The sequence below is a fragment of the Myxine glutinosa genome, chromosome 4 (genome assembly GCF_964187855.1).
Source record: "Myxine glutinosa chromosome 4, kmMyxGlut1.1, whole genome shotgun sequence".
NCBI classification, from domain to species: Eukaryota; Metazoa; Chordata; class Myxini; order Myxiniformes; family Myxinidae; genus Myxine; species Myxine glutinosa.
Window position 1 is genome coordinate 14,217,247 of NC_136264.1, and position 19,244 is coordinate 14,236,490.

The 19,244-nt window shown below is 47.5% G+C and overlaps 1 protein-coding gene across 1 annotated transcript in view; it reads left to right on the forward strand.

Moving 5' to 3' along the window:
* Positions 1-19,244, forward strand: part of UBE2D3 (ubiquitin conjugating enzyme E2 D3) — a 78,046-nt gene that overhangs the window by 22,101 nt on the left and 36,701 nt on the right. Inside the window, exons 2-3 of the mRNA XM_068111920.2 lie at positions 985-1,048; positions 13,300-13,331. Of these exons, the coding sequence (XP_067968021.1) occupies positions 985-1,048; positions 13,300-13,331 (96 nt within the window). The remainder of the gene's footprint in view (positions 1-984; positions 1,049-13,299; positions 13,332-19,244) is intronic.

The window sequence follows — 19,244 nt, forward strand, 5'->3', positions numbered from 1 at the left end:
ACTAAACCCGATTAAAAGCGGTTGGCCAAATCGTGCCACAGGTACTCAATTGGAGACGGGACAAAAACGATCGGGTGAGAGTGAATCAAAAAGAGTAACAGGAAGAACACAGGTTTATTAATTATGTACACTAAATGAAGAGGAAACGAAAGGCAAAGAATATACAGAAGAAGAAGAAGCAGGACAGAGGGCAGGAAAGGCAGGAATGGCAGGAAAGGAGGAGAAGGTCCAAGCAGATGGCACCGGCGTCGAGGTCCGCTCCAGGTCGTGCTCCGGTCCACGCTCCGGGCTTCACTTCTCTCCTCTTGTTCGAACCTCTGGTGTCGCCGTCATGCTCATCTCTCCTGAAGCAGTCCCTCTCGGCCGCTTTTATTGGGCGTTGTTAGATCAAGCTGCCGGCTCCCAGGACACGCCCAATGGTGAGCTTGCCTCGGCCCTGGTTGGCTCCAAGAGCTTACCGGTCCCGCCCTTCGACGAGACGTTGACAGGGCCACGCCTTGTTCTTGGCACCCAACTTACTCCTCCCCCTTTTTCCTCCAGAGGACCGAGCGCGTGATGGCGTTTGCACGGATCGTAGAAAAGCACTCTTACTGCCATTGAAGAGATTGGGGCCTATTCTTATTTGATTGATGCAACGTAGATTCAAACTATTGGGAACAAAGCCTTAATTACACACATACTAATGAGATATCTATAGAGATCCTAAGGTGTGCTACGTGTTGCTCGTGGACTAGCTCTGGGTGCGATCTTTAACGTTAGACAAATGGGGGTATTTACAGGGGATTATTTATAAGGGAACATTTACAAAAATTTACCAAGTGGAGGGTTCTAAAAACCGCAACAGTATGTACGAGTTAGGACGTAAAAACAATTGCATCTCCATTAGCAACTATGTCAACTTGAAATGTTTGTTCAGAATTTTTTTTCTTACGTTTATTTGAGCACTTGACAAACAACGTTTGTGTCAATTGTCTATTTCCCCAGGAACTAAGTGACTTGACACGTGACCCACCAGCACAGTGTTCAGCTGGACCCGTAAGCGAGGATTGTAAGTATGATGTTGCAAAGTACAGTCGCTAGTTTTATTTATTTATTATTATTATTTTTAAATTTATTTATTGCTACTTTGCTAATGACCCCATGTTTTAGATTTTCATTTTTTGTGGGGTGAAGGGTGTTTTTCTAATCTTGTTCCTCTAATTGTTTATTTCCTGACTTCTTGCCTGTCTGATCCCTTTTTCCTCATTGGCGTCCAAAGATCACACACTTTCTTCTCCCCTCTTTTCCATTTAATTTTGTTGCATTTATGTTCATAGCCATATGTGATGTCATCGAGATTGCTACCATTCTATATTTGGAGAGCATACCTCTAGTCTTTTATAGCCTCGTGTCCACCTTTGTATTGAAATGAATGGTCACTGGTATGACTACAGCTATGACTCGGTAGCAAAAGCTCGGTTTGGATCCGGCGTTGTAATTTTGGCCAAAAAAATTCCGGGTCATGGATCTTGTGGTCACCACATGGACCTGGATAGGTTTGCATTGCATTGCATTGCATCCAAGCATATGTAAAGCGATCGTATGGTCTCTGTCTAGACTGCGTTGACAGGTGCAGCTGGCGACAGCATTGCTCGCAGAACAATACAACAACATCCTGTGTAGGAAATGACAAACTTTGCTTCTTTACAAACTTGCCTGTTTCAAAAGCCTCTCTCCGAGTTTGAAGAAAAACGAGCACTAATGGTTTATTCACGCAGCAGTTAAACGGAAACATTATTCCACCGAAGCAGGAACCCTCCAGATGTATACATAAGGAGCAACCAAAATTATCTTGTTGTAAATAACCTTATTCTGTTTATTCCCACACTTTTTGAAAACGCCGTTACTTTCTTGTTACATGAAATGGGGATATTGTAATTGGCTGTCTGTCTCTCTGTCCATCTGTCCGTCATGCGATCTCTTACTAAACCGTTTGGGCAGAAATTCATCAAACATGGTAGTTATGATCACCACATGTCAATTAGGTGTAAGAACAGTTTCATTTCTGGCCCTGCCACCCAGGGTGGGGTCAAAAGGTGAAATACTGAAAAATGCAATTGCGGCACATTTTAAAATGAAACTTTGTATATGCAATCAACATTGAGGGACGTATGCTACCTAGGAGACATGCTGAATGGAGCAGGTGGATCAGACTCGACGGTTGTTAGAGTGAGATGTGCATGGAAGAAGTTTCGGGAACTGAGTGGTGTGCTGACGAGGAGGGGAGTGTCATTGAAGCTGAAGGGAAAGGTGTATGCTGCATGTGTGAGAAGTGTTATGATTTATGGGAGCGAGACATGGGTAATGAACGTGGAGCAGCAATGAAGGCTGGAAAGGGTGGAAATGCGAAGGGTTCTGTGGATGTGTGGAGTATCGTTGAGAGAGAGGAAGACAAATGATGAATTGCGAAAGATGATGGGAATAGAGCCTGTGATGGATGCTGTGAAGAGAAACAGGTTGAGATGGTTTGGTCATGTGTTGAGGAAGGGTGAAGGCGACTGGTTGAGAAGAATGATGGAAATGAATGTAGAAGGAAGTAGAGGCCGTGGAAGACCGAGAAAGATTTGGCTGAAGGTGGTGGAAGAAGAAATGCGGGAAAGGGGGTTAACAAGGGGAAATGCAGAAAATAGGGTAAAATGGAGAAGATTGTCATGGGGCCCGCAACGCTAACCCCCGCTCTAGCAGGGAAAATGGCCTTAAAATGCCTGTTGTGTTATTGTATTGAGGGACGCATGAAATATGTAACGATTTTTTGCATTTGACCATCGGTTCATGCCTCAGGGGATGGGGACTTAGTGTCATGGGTCAAAATGGTGAAAAAATTCACTTAACATTTGATATTCGGTGGAACTAAGTTGTTGCCATCTTTACCCCATGCACGCATGCGAACGAAAAGTGGTGTTAAACAATTGGTTCATGCCTGTCGGTCTTATCAGTTTAAGATCAAAGAACAAGTAATTTAAATTTAATGTTATATTTTGAACATGAACGTTCAGTCAGTCGATCCTCCAACTCCTCAGGCTACATGTCGTCAAAGCCTTCCCCTCCCACCTGCCGTGCCAACTCGGCAATTTCATTCCTGTCCTCCGTGTTGGCGGGAAAGCTTGTAAAGTCTTTCACTGCCTGTGGCCACAGGTTGTGCCAGCACGTGTTGGTGGAGGCTCTCACCTCATCCAGCGACTCCTTGATGGGGCCGATGCATTAGGCTATGTTGAACTCTTTCCAACACTGCCTGATTGTGAGCTATGGGTCAGTCGATCACATCCAAAATGCGGCGAAAGGTGTGGCGGGTGTAATACGTTTTAAAAGTGGAGATTACCTGTTTGTTTTGCGGCTGGATCTTGGAGGTGGTGTTGTGCGGTCGTAAGATCACCTCGACGTTGGCTTGAGCCACCTTGAGGTCCTCGGCGTGGCCAGGAACATTGTCAACGAGCAGGAGAACCTTGAACGCAAGTTTATTTATTTATTTTTTCACCGGGTACCTCTCCACCTGATGGACGAAACTTTTATGGAACCAGTCCATGCAATTGCTGCAGTCACCTACGCCTTCCTGTTTGCCCACCAAAACATGAACAGGTTGTGTTTGGTCTTGCTCTTGAGAGCACGCAAGGTTCAGGGAACAGTACAGCATCATGGCGTTCATCATACAGTCCTTTTGTGTTTGCTTGGAGAAGAGATACCCGGCCCTTGGATGCCTTGAACCCCAATGCTGTTGCCTCGTGCTTCGAGATGAAAGTTCTCGTGGGCATTTTATTCCAGACCTGGTGAGGTCTGTATTGAGGTCCTGCTCAGGCAGGTACCCCTTTTCATCGATCCGTTGTGCTCGTTGAACAAGGAACGTTTTGGCTAAGTGGTCCACGGAGGCACGCTCGCCTGACAGTTTGACGTTGCAGAGACTGTACTCGTCCTTGAAGTGCTGAAACCATCCCTTGCTCGCTCGGAATGAACTGGGGCCATCCGCGCCATCCAGATACGTGTGAATACGCCTCGCCTTTCCCGAATGAGGGGTCCACTTAAAGGTATGTTCTTCTGCATGTTGCCCTCTATCCATACGCACAGAGCCTTCCCCATCCTTTCTCTGTGGATGTCCCGGACAATGGTGACCACCTTGGATATTGGGGGGGGGGGGGGGGGTGGGGGGGGATATTCTTGTTGGTAGCTGTGGGGGACAAAATATTTTGTGCATGGCTGGTGGAAGATATTCTTACTGCGCCCACGAAAAACCATGAATACGTGCGGCACATGGCCACAAATGTAGAAACAGATTGCTTTTTATCAAATGCGAATGTTGGGACCGTGAATGTTGAGGTCCAACAGTCCTTGAAAGCTATGTGGGGTTTCGTGTTCTATGAACTCTGTCCTTCAACTTTGCTTTCGGTGGGATGTGTGGGGTCTTGCAATGGCATGCCATCAACTTCACTCTAGTTTGTTTGTTTGTCTGACTGATGATTTTCTCAATCTACTTGACCAGGGACCATAAGACCCATCTACCATATAAAACAGCCAGTTTGTGTGTTTGTACAGATGTCTGCCCCCCTTTCATAATGGTAGGTTTTAATGGTCAATCTTTTAACACGAACGTGTTCACTACAGTCTATTTTTGAGGATAAAACAAACTCGAACAACATTTTCCATAAAAGTCATTATGTCTCTTCTGTTGGAATTGTAGACGGTGGCTTGCAAACCGAGCCTCGAGGGCGGTGTAGAAAAACGTTAAATAAAAAACTGTAAATACAAGGCGCAGGAGGTGAAATTCGCTGCACGTGATGTGCATTGTGCGCAGAGTAAAACGAGTGTTCCTTTCCGTCCCAAGGATGTCGAATAAATAAAGAAGATTTAAGCACACCTGACACTAGGCTGAAGCTTCAGACTTTGGCACGCTCACGAGGCTGCCCGGTCGAATAAACTCATACGGGCTTTTTATTAGTATCATTATGAAGGTCTGTGTCCGAGGAGTTCCAGTTGTGTATTTCGTATCGTGAGCTTACGTAATCTTGCGAGATTGTGAATTAAACGTTCCGTCGTTTACTCTTAACAGGTTAAGTACAGAGTTTGGAGAGGGAGATTGAGGCTTGTGGGATGTGTGGCTTGCGGACTTGGGATTGGTTGGGGGGGGGGGGGGGGGGGAGGGGAGGGTTGCTGATTTGAAGTCTCATCTTTTTTTTATTAACTGCCGTGGGTACCTGCTCGTATAATTATAGAAATATTTTTGAAGCGATAGAAAAATGTATAACAGTACACAGGAGCACAACAACAGCAACCGCAACAACTGCAGCCATAAAAGGCACGACGTGTTATGAAATATGCTTTTTCATGTGCTTTATTTCATTTTGTAGCCTAAATGACGCTCAGATAGATCTACAATATGTCTGGGGTACAAATACTGTCTTTTGTTGAAACCCATCAGTTGTCTTGATGAAGTTAATTACAAAGAGATTACTGTCGACTCACAGCATGAATGTACAGAAAAGACTTGTTCTCTACGCATGCCTGCTGCTTGATATTTAGTTCAATTTTATTCTCATGAGGCGTGACTCACATGGACTAATCAAATTTAAATGATGTTTCCACTTTGTCGTGCCTGCGACTAACAGAGCTAGACAGTTTACAGTTACAGTGCTTGATTACAGTTGCTTGAAGGTACTGTGAATGAATGAATGAATGAATGATCGTTTTAAGGCCATTTTCCCCGCTAGAGCAGGGGTTAGCCTTGCGGGCCCCATGACAATCATGGTTCCCTGTCTGAGGCAATGTTTTTATGGCCGGATGCCCTTCCTGACGCCAACCCTTGGTCACGCTCTTACAATGCGCAGGGATATGGTGTACCTATTCTAAACCGGGGTACACACCATGATCATTCATCCCAGCAAGCTGGTACTCAATTTGCCGACCTCGGAAGGACGACAGGCTGAGGCAATCCCCCTGGCGTTAATTCAGCGATCGACCGGGATTCGAACAGAGGATCCTAGGATCCCAAGCCGGCACCCTAACCGCTAAGCCAACACCAGGCTGTTGTATTGCTTCAACTGTATTGCAGCTGTATTGCTTCAATTGTTCGACCGATTCACCCTTGCGGCATTTTAGGTTAATAAACAGTTACGATATTCGGAAAAAATGTTTCGCTGTTGCACATAACCAGCAATGCTTATTACCCTCGCCAGAGGAGAGGGTATTGCTTTTGAGTCAGTTTGTCTGTGTCTGTCTGCCTGCCTGCCTGTCTGTCTGTCTGCCTGTCCGTCTTTGTCCGCACAGAATAAATATGATTTTCTCTGCAACCGTTGGTCCGATTGACAGGAAATTTTCACCATCGGTGCAACTCCATCTGTAGACTTTTAAAATGATAATTATGACGTCATAGGTCACGTGGTTTGGCCTGCCATTTTGGAAAAACCGAAAAACTTTGCACCTCTATCTTCGAAAGCGCTGAATAGAAAAAATTGACATGTCTCATTGTAAAGAACTCTCCATCGGGAATAAAATATGTTGATGTCATAAAAACCACCTTTAGAGGCCATTTTTCCCCGCAAAGCGGGGGTTGGCCTTTTTTCGGGGACGGTGGTTGTTGTTGTTTTTTGGGCCCCTTTTTGAAGCAATGTTTTACGGCCGGATGCCCTTCCTGCCGCCAACCCTTTTTGTCGCATTTTACGACAAGCAGGGAATTTTTATTTATTTTTTTTTATTTTTTTTGTATACAAGATCGAGGCTCGTGAAAGAGCGAACATTAATCACACAGAAAGACAAACCGACACATAAAACATATAACATCGGGAGCGGTAGACAAGATGGGGAGAGAGGGGGAAGGACACAAACACAACATTTGAGAGCAGGGACCGAGAGACATGGAGACATCGAGAGATCTGAGAGAGGGCGAGGGCTTTGGGGGGGGGGCATGGGAAGGGGGCGGTGGGAGAGGTATAAAACATATGGACACTGCCAGGACTTCCAGGAAAGAAGTTGGAATTTCAAACAAGGTGGATCTGGGGTGAATTAGCGGGGGTAGAAAAGATCAAGGTTTTGGATGGGGGAAGATAAGAGATGGTGGTGAACAGCTGTTTTAAAGACCTGGAGGGAGGAGTGGGATTGAAGGGAGTGAGGGAGTTTGTTCCAGAGGCGGGAGAAAAGAGGAATGAAAGAGTGAAGGTGAGCAGAGAGCCGAGATTTCGGCAGTTTAACCATCAGAGGGTTGCTGGCAGATCTTGTGCGACCTGTAGGAATATTTGGGGGACAGAGCACAGAGAGAGCTGGGGGTGCAAGGCCGGAGAGGAGTCGGTAGAAGACAGAAAGACCACCTACCTGCCTGCGGTGAGTGAGTGAAAGGCCCTCGGAGATAGCTTCATCGCGGGAGATTCCAATAATTCTGAAAGCTTTGGTTTCAACAGCGTGAAGCCGAGCTAGGTGTGAGGCAGGAGCACCGGCCCATAGGGGAGAACAGTATTCCATTGAGCTGCGGATGAAAGCCTTGTATGTGGTGAGGAGCTCAGGTGTGCCGAGGAAGGACTTCGCACGACGGAGGATGCCCAGTCGGCGACTGGCTTTGGAGGCCAGCTTGGAAATGTGGTTTTCCCAAGAAAGATCATGGCAGATAGTGAGACCCAAAATCTTGAGCGACAGAACTTCTTGGAGAGGATTGTTGAGAAAGTAGATGGGAGGGTTGTCCAGTCGATCTTTTCGGAGAGACATAGTAAGAGTGTGAGATTTGTCAGGATTGAAAGACATGTTCCACTTGTTTGACCAGTCTGTGATTTTGTCCAGGTCTTCAGAGAGTGAGGAGGCAGCAGACTGCCGATCTGAGGGAAGAGGAATGGAGCGGCAGAGAGTGGAGTCATCAGCAAAGAGATAGAGAGGATTTTCGAGAGAGTCAGAGAGATCATTGATGAAGACCAGAAAAAGCACGGGGCCCAGAACACTGCCTTGGGGAACTCCAGCCTGAAGAGGAAGAGGAGATGAGAGAAACCCATTCAGGGCCACACGTTGACGACGACTAGAGAGGAAGTCCGCCAGCCATGCGTGGAGATTTCCATGGATACCAAAGGAGGAGAGTTTGGTGAGCAGAGCGGGGTGCCAGACCGTGTCGAAGGCACGTGATATGTCGAGGGAGACACCTCTAATTTCCTGTTTGGCATTGAGGACCTCCATCCATTGTTGAGACAGCAGAAGCAGCATGTCCACAGTAGAGTGACCTGGTCTGAAACCAAATTGATGATCAGAGATCAAGCCATTGGAGAAGAGGAAAGATTTCATATCCGAAGCAATGATGGATTCCATGACTTTGCTGATAATTGGGAGAAGGCTGATTGGTCTGTAGTTGCTAGGATCTGTTTTTGCACCTTTTTTGTGCAAAGCGGTGATGTTGGCTGATTTCCAAGCAGATGGCAGTTGACCTTGAGCAAAAGAGAGGGTGAAGAGAACAGAGAGAGGGTGAGATAGAGCAGCAGAGCAGGATTTTAGGACCCGTGGGCTGATGCCGTCGGGTCCAGTTGCAGAATCAGAGTCGAGGGTTGACAGAAACTTTTCCACCTTGTCAGGAGGAAAGGACACGGAGTCCAGGAGCAGCAGGGTACGACTGGGTATGGTGGGTACAGAGAGGGATGGGTTTGGGACACAAGATTTAGAGGCAAACACAGAGTTGAGGCATTCAGCTTTTTCACGTGCGGAGTCAGCTGTGTAGCCGTTTGAGGTAAGGGAGGGGATGGAGGGGGAACAAACACCAGAAACGGATTTGACCAGACGCCACCAGGATTTGGAAGAGGGAGACAGATAAGAGAGTTCGGTCTTGAGAACGGAGAGATATTGTTTCCTGGCTCTCCTGAGGGTGGACACACACTTGTTTCGGGCTTTGTGAAAGGAAATGAGATTTCCTTCCGTTGGATTTGCTTTCCAGGAGACGAAGGCAAGTTGTTTCTGGGCAACAGCCTCACCACAAGATTCCGTGTACCATGGACGGGAGGAAGGGTATGACAACTGAAGACGAGATGGGATAAATCTGTGCATGAGAGAGAGCAATTTACTTTGGAAGAATTCCCAGGATGAGTTGATGTCAGAGGTGGTAGAGATGGGAGACCAGTCCAGATGATTGATGGCTGCTTGAAGACTGTGCCAGTTGGCCTGAGTGAAATGCCAGACTCGTCGACGCTGAGCAGGCTCCCTGAGGATGGTCAGAGAGATGTCCACTTTAACAAGGACATGATCAGATGATCCGATCGGAGCAGAAGAAGAGCAACAGACATTTTCAGGGAAGTTAGTCATAACCAAGTCCAGAAGAGAAGATGTTCCGTTGACTGAGATCCGGGTCGGGAAATTGACAGATTGTGTCAGTCCCAGTGAGTCGCAGAAGTCCTTTGCTGAGGAGCCATGGCTGGTGAGAGAGGTACCCACACCCAGCCAACTGGCATGATGACAGTTGAAATCACCACATATGAGGAAGAGAGAGTTGGGATGAGTAGATAGAAGTTGGTCCATATCATCAGACAGCGAGATGTAGATGGAGTCATCACTGTTTGGTGGACGGTACAACACACATATGAACAAGAGGTGGGAGCGAAGGGGAAGCCGTAGCCAGAGGTATTCCTGGGGGTGAGGTGGAGAGAGTGCAGTGCAGGGCGAGTGAGGAAGAGAGTTTTTGATAAAGATAGCAACCCCGCCTCCAGGGCGAGGCTCAGGTCTATCATACATACCGGAGGAGGGAGTAGCCCGGGAGAGATACTATGGAATCAGAGACATCATAAAGGAGGAAAGTTTCTGTTAAGCAGATCACGTCTGGTTTGACAGAAGCAACCTGTATGGAGAGATCAGTTAAGTTTGAACGAAGGCCCCGGATGTTTGAGGTCCATACCGTTAATGAAGAGGAAGGGGGAGCATCAGATACAGAACAGGGGGGAGGAGGGGTAGGGTAAGATGTGGAAGAGGTGGAAGAGGTCGGGAGAGCTGTTGAAGGTGTGTCAGAGATTTCAGAATAGCTCGGAGAAAGGGAAGGATGGGGCGGACAAAAGGTTTGATGGTGATTGGGTGGGCCACAATGAGGTGTTATTTGAGGAGGGGGAAGAGCGAGGCAGAAGGTTGGGGGAGATGGAGGTGAGAGTTTGAAGGGGGAAGAAGCGGGGAGGATGCTTTGAGGAGGGGGAGTGAGAGGGGGGAAATTGAGAAGCAATGAGGGTGGGGAGATTTGAAGGGGAGGGGTGAGGGGGGAGTTTGGGAGGGAAGGGACAAGGGGAGGGATTTGAAAGGGATGGGATATGGGGGAGATTTGGAGGGGAGGGGTGAGGCAGGAGTCTAGGAGGGGAGGGGCGAGGGGGCGTCTTGGCGGGGAGGGGTGAGGGGGTAGTTTAGGAGGGAGGGGGCAAGGGGGGAGATTTGAAAGGGATGGGTGATGGGGAAGATTTGGAGGGGAGGGGTGATGGGGAAGATTTGGAGGGGAGGGGTTATGGGGAAGATTTGGAGGGGAGGGGTGAGATTGGATTTTTGAAAGTGTACGATTTATGGGAAACGAACATTTATTGCAAAATGAGTTTCTTGTGACCTTCGAGTTAAAAATACGTTTAAGGATGCTGGATGGAGGATGGAGTGCAGGAGAGTTTAGGGAATGTAGAAAAAAGGCACTATAGGAGATGGATATTTTTTTTGGGATGAATTGATTTGGTGAGCAAGTCGAAAGCAGCCTTTTAAAGAAGAAGAAGAAAAAGGTGTTATAAAATCTGACGGAATACATAACTTGAGGGGAAAGTGTAAACATTGAAGGTTAATGAGTGAAAACTATCTGGGGAAATGGGGGAGAAACACGTGGTCGAAGAACGAACGAACGAATAAGAATGAATAAACGAATGAGAACAGAGAAGGAAATGTTTTTTTTTTTTTTTTTTTTTTTTTTTTTTTTTTTTTTGAGTTGAGATTTACACAAGGAAGTAGGCTATGGGTGAAAAGACTGGGAATACAGAGAACGAAAGTTATTGGATCACAAACGATGGACAGCTGAGAAAAACAAAGCCTCAAGGTTGTACAGTGCACACTGTACAAGGCCTCAAGACACGACACGAATTAACACGATTTTCAATACAGGTATGAAAGATTTGCACCGAAAAATCTTCGTCGGGACACAATATACGTACAACACCATAAATAAATACAGTTTTAACGAAAATACAAATTGGAACAATCACTTAACTTCGATTTCAAATCGTTCGCGACGCGGCAAAGGCCTTGCTCGCGACACGGCAAACAGACGATCAATTTATGAAAGATAAACACCGAGAAACAACCAAAGTTGCACACAATAACTTCACACACCGAAAGATAAATACAGTTTCGACAAAATACAATTGTGAACAGACTTAACTTCGAAAAACGTGGAGACCGTGTGGAGCTTCGAAAATCCCTCCCACCGTCCAATTACCAGTGAACTGGAATTACCAGTGAATACCACTCAATTAGCCGACCTCGGAAGGATGACAGGCTGAGTCAACCCCCCTGGCGTTAATTCGGCGATCGACCGGGATTCGAACCCAGGATCCTTGGATCCTAAGCCGGCACCCTAGCCGCTAGCCCAACACCAGGCTTATGGACTATATATATAACTATAAAATATAACTTGAGAACGGCTAATGGGATTGAATGCAAACTTGGTATAGATGTGCATAATGATGTAAAGATTAACTGATCAGAATTTGGGGCCAAGAGGTCAAAGGCCAAAGGTCAGATGTCATTTCAGGTATAAATGTGATGACTTGAGAAGAGCTGTATGGATTTAAATCAAACTTGGTACAAGTATTGTAATGATTTAATAATGTGGGCGGAGGCATATCGGTCGACGTTGTGACGTCGGAGAGTGCCGTTATAGTTTATACGTGGATTTATTTGAAGAAGGAACATGGACTTTTAATCATTTGGTTTAAACTTGTGTAAACTAAACTTGTGTTGAACCATTAAAGAACTTCAGCAACACAAATCATCACTCCACACAGAACAAGCAGATCTATCATGCTCTTTCCCTGTTGCATTTCACCAATTGATGTTAATTTTTTATCTCACCTGGAACGAAGTTCAGGGGAGCTTATGTTCTTATGTTCGTATGTTCTTTTGTTCAGGCGTGTCATCCGTCAGTCAGTCTGTCCGTCCGTCTGTAAACACTTGAAACTTCTCCGAAACCGCTGATGGGATTGCGACCAAATTTGGCACAAATTATATTTGCTGTGTTGACTAAAGTTTGTTCACGGCATTAAAAAAAATCAGGGTCTTCGGGGTCGACCGAGGGTCAAAGTGGATCCAGGTTTGACCCCCCCAATATATGAATTTGCTTTTTCCTCTGAAACTACACACACTTTCGATGAAACTTCACCACAACCTTCATCATCCGTGATGTACCAATGTTTGTTCAAGGCAAGGAAAAATTGGGGTCTGAGGAGGTACACGGGTTGGGAGAGGGTGGGGGTGGGTGCCCCCCAAAATAGGTATTTTTTTGTTTAAAGTCTTATGATTATGTTGGTATGATTCTATATGCTGCCCTGTCTTCTGGCAAGCATTGAAATTGGTTTAAAATACCTTTAGTTAATGCAGCATACTGTTTATTGTCCCCCGTCGCACCGCGGAGCGAAAGGGGGACTATGGTTTTCCCCTCGGTCCGTCCGTCCGTGCGTGCGTACGTGTGTGCGTAACCGAAGGACCTCATTCGAATTTGGTGTGTGGGTGCAACCCACGTCAAAATCCAAGATAGCCGCTGCCATGTATGTCTGAACCTTGTGAGCGGAATATCTTGAAAAATAAGCGAAGTACCAACTTCTGATCTGGTGTGTGGGTGTATCTAGGCATAAGGAAGAACGCTATTGAAAATTGGGTCGCTACGTCAAAATCCAAGATGGCCGCCACCATATATATGTCTGAACCCTGTGAGCGAAATATCATATCATAGCATGTTTTCTGCTTCTTCCACTTTGTCAACTCACATCACTTCCCCGACGGGGGACCTAGGCGTAACGCTTGTTCTACCAGGTTAGCATCAGCGGTATTTCCCCTATGTTTGTTGTTTGGGATCCTTTGCACAAGCCTTTCTTGGATGTCGTTTTTGCTATTCTGTATGTACAAATCATTGTACAGGTTTGTTGAACAATGACTGCTGTGCTGTATTTAAAGTTTTTATTTTAATATTTTTTTCTCCCAATCAGATTTTACCTGAGGAAACAAGAAATGTCTGTGATATCTTCGTAATTGCTATTTTGTCCTGTAATTGCCAATTCCCCTCTCCTCACAAACACTTCTTTTTTTGTCTTTCAGTATTTCATTGGCAAGCTACAATAATGGGACCGGTAAGAAATTTATTTTGAAGCACTTTTTATCATATTGTATGACTAAACTTTTGACACCCTGCATTTTATGTCTGGTTTTTTTTTTTGTCCGATTCCACGTGCCTGTCCATGTCCACGTTGCTGTATTTGTGTCTACGTCAGTTTATGTCCATTTTAGTGCCATGTCCATGTCCGCTTGTCTGTTTTCGTGCCGTGTCAGTGGCTGTTTGTGGCCGATTGTCCATTGTCGTGTTTTTGCGTCCGCATCGTGTCCATTTTTTTTTGTAGTATTCATTTTCATGTGTGTCCATGTCTGTGTTACCCCACACTCACAAAGCGAAAACCGGGGTTAAGCAATTCATGTTCATCCATCTTTGTCTTGTCAGTTTATGATCGAGGAACAACTTATTTAAATCGAATGTTATCTTTTAAATATGAATACTATAGGAAGACAAGTTTGACAAGCATTCCATGCGCTCTTTGGCTCTGAATTTGTCCTGACGGCACATGCACAGAGGAGCGGGATAATATTTTAAAGCTGTCTGCCTGCCTGGCAGTCAAACAAAATTGTAAATCATTTCAAACAGGAAACTTACTATTTTTTAAGGGTGTTATAAAGGACAGAATGAGGCACAAATAACTGATGTGGCATGTTAAATAAGGTGATGTAATACACTGGAGAAAACGGCAGTAAAACCCGGCATTAATTTATTTGTACGCCTTTATAATTTAATTTAAATAAAGGTTTAGAGGTTTACACTTGAATACTGGAGAGCACAAATTGTCTTAATAATGCTTCCAAGAATCATGCTATGTATCGATTATTTATTTATTTATTTATTTATATATATATATATTTATATATTGTCGCGTAACCGTGATTAACACCACAGTTACGGATGACCGATTTGCGAGACTTTAACTCCCGAGGCGAACACTCAATGGCGGACTCACGTTCAACACCAACGCGCGAAATGGCGGGACGCAGCGAAGGCTCCGCAGCCTTATCTATTAAAATGAAACACCCAGGAAACTGCGTTCAAATATGTACAGAAAATAATATAAGGATTTATTATTAAAAGTAAAGCCAGTGAAAAAGCACGCGCCGGTAATACTAATAACTAAATCGGGACGTCCCCACACGACTGATATCAAACACAAAACGAGGGAGATTAATACGAAAATAACAAGTCACGTCGTGTACAGTGTACGCGGATTCGGGCTTATCTGTCTTTGTCGTCTTTGTGGCTGCCGTCCAACACCGCTCCTTTCGGCCCGATCGCACACCTCGCTCCAAGTTCCACGGCCCTCTGCCTCCGCCTCCAAGCGCCACCAGGCCTCGTCGGTCCAACGCAGGGCTGCACGAAGCAACCAAAAACCAAGTGCCAACTGCCAACTGCTGAGTGCCGAGTGCCAACTGCCAACTGCAACGAGCTGTGGTCACGAACTGTAGAAAATGGCACGAACCGTCAACTGCCACGAGCTCTCACTTCTCTCAACTGCCACTCCGGTACCGAAGTGGGACGCTCTACTCAACTGTTCAACGAACTGGGACGACTCGAGATCAGATCGCAACTCAACTCAACTGGCGAACTCAACTGGCGAACATGGCGTCCGACCGTCGCATATATCTCTCCCCGATGACGTCACATTCGCGCACTCCTCAGCCAATCATATGGTCCCAGCTCGCCGGTCACGCCCTCTACGGCATGCGACTCCTAACATCTCCCCCGTTACGCGGCCCTGCGGTCCTGGCATAACACGTGCCGGCCCGGTTTGTAGGCCTTTGGAGGTGTACACGGTGGCGGCCAGCCGTGGCGGTGTTTTTGGCCTGGTTTCCTGTCAATTTAATACGAAGTCCTTGTCAGGGAAAGGGGATTATTTAATGTTGCGCTAAGGACCTAACTAATGTTTATGTGGTTTGCAGTGCCATAAAGGACAAAGGTTTGATTACTAGGTGAGACTCACAGGGGCGTTACCTTTAACCCCTCACTATTTAACACTCGAATCTCCAGGTAGATCCACACTCATACATCTTACCCCGACAAACGCCTGAACATCAATAACTTATTACATGTAGAGTCCCTGTCACGACAGCCGAATACCTACCTATTCAGATCTACCTAGCTCTAGATGTTGCATTACCAAATTCATAACACAGCCCCCCCCCTGGAACCGTAGCTCCTGCAAGGTTCACCGCAGGGCTACCATTCCAGCCTTAACACTTACTGTCTCACACTTAATTAACCTATGAAATAAATCAGGAAGGGCTGTGGGAAGTGAGTCGGACTACCTACCTACACTTCCTTAACATGCTGAACCCCTTAACCATCATGCAAGTATGTACATCTTCTTCCTTGTTCCTGTGGAGGGGGGAACAAACAACACACCAAAACTCCTACCTTATCCACAAACTTAACCATCTTACCAAAAACTCAAAACTCTAACCTTTGTACATACCCCGGTCTACAGACCGCGTCCCCCGGTGGATGCCACAAGACTCAACCTTACCTGCGGGGCCATCCCCAATGCATCCCACTAAATTTTCACGGGCCCTGTCCAGATGTTACAGGTGAGTGACACGGCTCGGTGGATTTCGCCCACATTCATGCAACACAGACCCCTTAACCACTCATTCTCATTCCATAGGTCATCAAGGCATTTCAAAAATCAACAAAGCACTTATTCCCAATACACCCCCTGCAGGACCATGGCATTGATGTCATTCACGTGTGTGTGCATTCCTCAACTAGGCAGCGGGGAGGTACCGCACAAAAAGATGGTGGGGGCGCATCAGGCTGTGGTGCCCGCAGTCCCAAAAACAAGTCAACCGACTTACAAGTTCATTGCCCCCCCCCCCCTTTACCTCTTGGCCCCATGACAGCCCAACAGCCCCTTTCCGCCGTTACCTCGCCGGTGAGGGTCTCCACACACACCAGGCTCCTTTGCCTCCTGCTTTCGCGCAGCAACACGGGTCACCGGGGGACTTCCTCACCCCGCGGCGCCCAACCAGACCCTCCACCGACGAGCTCCAATTTCCAGTTACCACCGGCTGCCAGGGGTAATTGCCGCAGAGGGGGGCCCGCAGGCATCGCTCCTCAGAGCTTGCTCTGTACCTGCGGACACACACACCTTCCCCACCCACAAGACCCCAAAACACACTTCCTCCCCCACTGCCATTCAATTCTCCACACAACTCAGCACAATTCAGTACAATTCCATAGATGGTGTAAAAGGTGTTACAAGGCTTGCCATGGCCTGCTACATGTGAAATTCCCCCAGTTCACATTTAAACCATCACATCTTCCCAAAAGCACATTTCCAAAAGCACAATTATCACCCCTCATTATCTCCAATAATCATCACACACTCTCCAGGTTCCACTCTCACGACCACATCAAAACACATAACCACAATACAAATACATACGCCACCCACAAGACACTGTGGCTCCCATTCCATCCCCTCACCGGCCATGTCATCACTCACACCCGCCTCCCAACTCCAATTTACATGTCCCCAATTTCCAAAGCAAGTCCTGAAGCCTGGGACAGTACTCCTCAAAACACTCACCTTAAGTGCAGGTAGTTGCAGGTTGGTCAGGTTCAAAGTGCAATCCACCCATACAATTCCCAAAATTTCACATTGGGCCTACCAAATCCTTCCAAATTTCTCTTTTGTCCCCACTACACTGGCAGGTATGTGGATCCGCATCCAACGGTGATCATCACTACACAACTACCTGTGGCCACGACAGCTCTGCACCTCTACCGTGCAAGGGTCACCGGGACAAGGTGAGCAGTCAAAACGCCAACATGGCCCATGAGTGTCCATAAGGGCGCGACCCACCATCCATCCTTCGGCCCCCCTGCGAGGAACACAGCTGCAGCAGCCCCAGCTGGCCAATGTGGTGAGCACTTGCTGCCACAACACACACTACCGCACACACAACCTCGGCCCTGGGGGGCACGGTCGCAGTGCGTGGCATCCCTACAGCCACGTCCCCTGCACCTCCCCATCATCCCCCAGTCCGACTACAGAACTGCAGCCCCCCAGTGCTCACCCACACTTGACCACACCAAGGTCCAGTCAACAGCCATGCTCCACCAGGAGACCCACCCAGAAGACATGGTCCACACACCTCGGACACGCACAGCACCACGTTGACCCTCAGGCTACACAACTACATCCCCATCATCCCGCGTCCCAAATATCAGCACAGTTGCCCCCGCAACCAGTTGAAAGCTGTGTCTTGCTACCCTATTAATTTCATCACAGCCTCCAACACTTTGGTCTACACACCTGGATCAATAATGGCGTCACTATACAGTGTCCACCATGGCATTTCAAAATCCACCCTTAAATTTGCATCTAACCCACAGATTACCCATGCCAACCATTTGTCACATTTCACTCACCTCACCAAAGAAGGATGCTTTGCCATACACATGCCAGCCGAGCATGGCCCATATGCTCGGCGCGTTACACATCTCCCGATTCACATCCCCATGGCTCTCTTCCCAACCCGAGAGTCCATAAATCATAACGGAGCATCTGTGGAAGGTCACTCACACCATCACGTTCCACAGATGCCCCAATGGTTGTCCGGCAGGCTATCTCCATCCCTGTCCATTCGGTTTGACCCGCGTCCATAGACCAACCACCATGCCAGGTCACCACATGCTGGTTGTCCCAGAGTCTCAGGGAGAGGGTGTCAGGTCGCATGCCCGGGTGATCACTACATCAGGCCCAAGCTGGCCATCTGCGGTGCCACCACCAAAGCGCGACCCACAACACCTCCCCCCAGTGGTCCTCAATATTTGCCATCCCAGGCTTGAGAAACCACCTCGGACCTCCCTGGAGGTCTTAACCCCCACCAGGGTCCGGTGACCCTGCCGGCCCGAGCCACCAGCTCGGACGGCGCCCCGACGGACAAGGGACGCCACACTCCACCAGACCCCCCGTGGGACCCAGGTCGTACCTCGACACCCAAGGCTGGACCCCACGTCCAAATCTCGCCATCACAGCCCCCCAGCTGGCTGGCATACCCAAATTTTGAAAGGGGCAACTTTTGCCCGAGGCCATCACCCATGACCTCTCCATATCCAGATCCCGCAGCCCGGGGACCAATCCCAACCATGGCTGCTCCAAATCAAGTTCCCATTGTAATTTTATTTTAAATTTTATTTTACAAATTTTCATTCCCACCGCCAAACCGCAGCTGCAGGGAACAACCTCTACCACCGGTTGTTCTGCCCCTCCCTGCAGTTGATCCAAATTCCCTACAGGGACCAAATCTCCAGAAGCTCTATCTCCCGATCCTCCAAGATCCAAATCCAGCCCGGAGCCAACACACTCCCCCAACTGGTTGTCCAATTTTGGAGCCTCTGTTTCCAAATAGCAGTGTACAGTGAGCGTCCCCTCGGTCATTCCAACCACCTCCTTGGACCAACTCACCTCTTCCCCCAGACTCCTTTGGGCCTGAACAAGCTCTACCTCCATGGGACTGTCACAGGTCTCCAGCCGCTGGATCAAATCATCCTCATTACAAATCATTCCTGGCCCCGCCAGGCTTTGATCAATATCCCCAATAAATACCTGGTCCGGCTCCATTGCACGGACCCCCAAAAACTCTACCCCCTCTTGCTCCGCACCACCGCCCTGGTGCTGCACAATTCCAAATTCATCCCCCGGTTGGGGTGTTGTGACATCCACACGGTCCCGATAAACAACCAGGCCAGAATGTGGGAAACATTCCCCATTACAACTCTCACATTCCAAATTTCCTTCCCCGCTCACCTGTGGACACTCCACGTTTACCTGCAGGCATTCCCCCTTTACCTGTACACATTCCCCATCCACCTGTGGACATTCCCCATCCACCTGTGGACATTCCCCATCCACCTGTGGACCTGCGGTCTCCCCATTTACTTC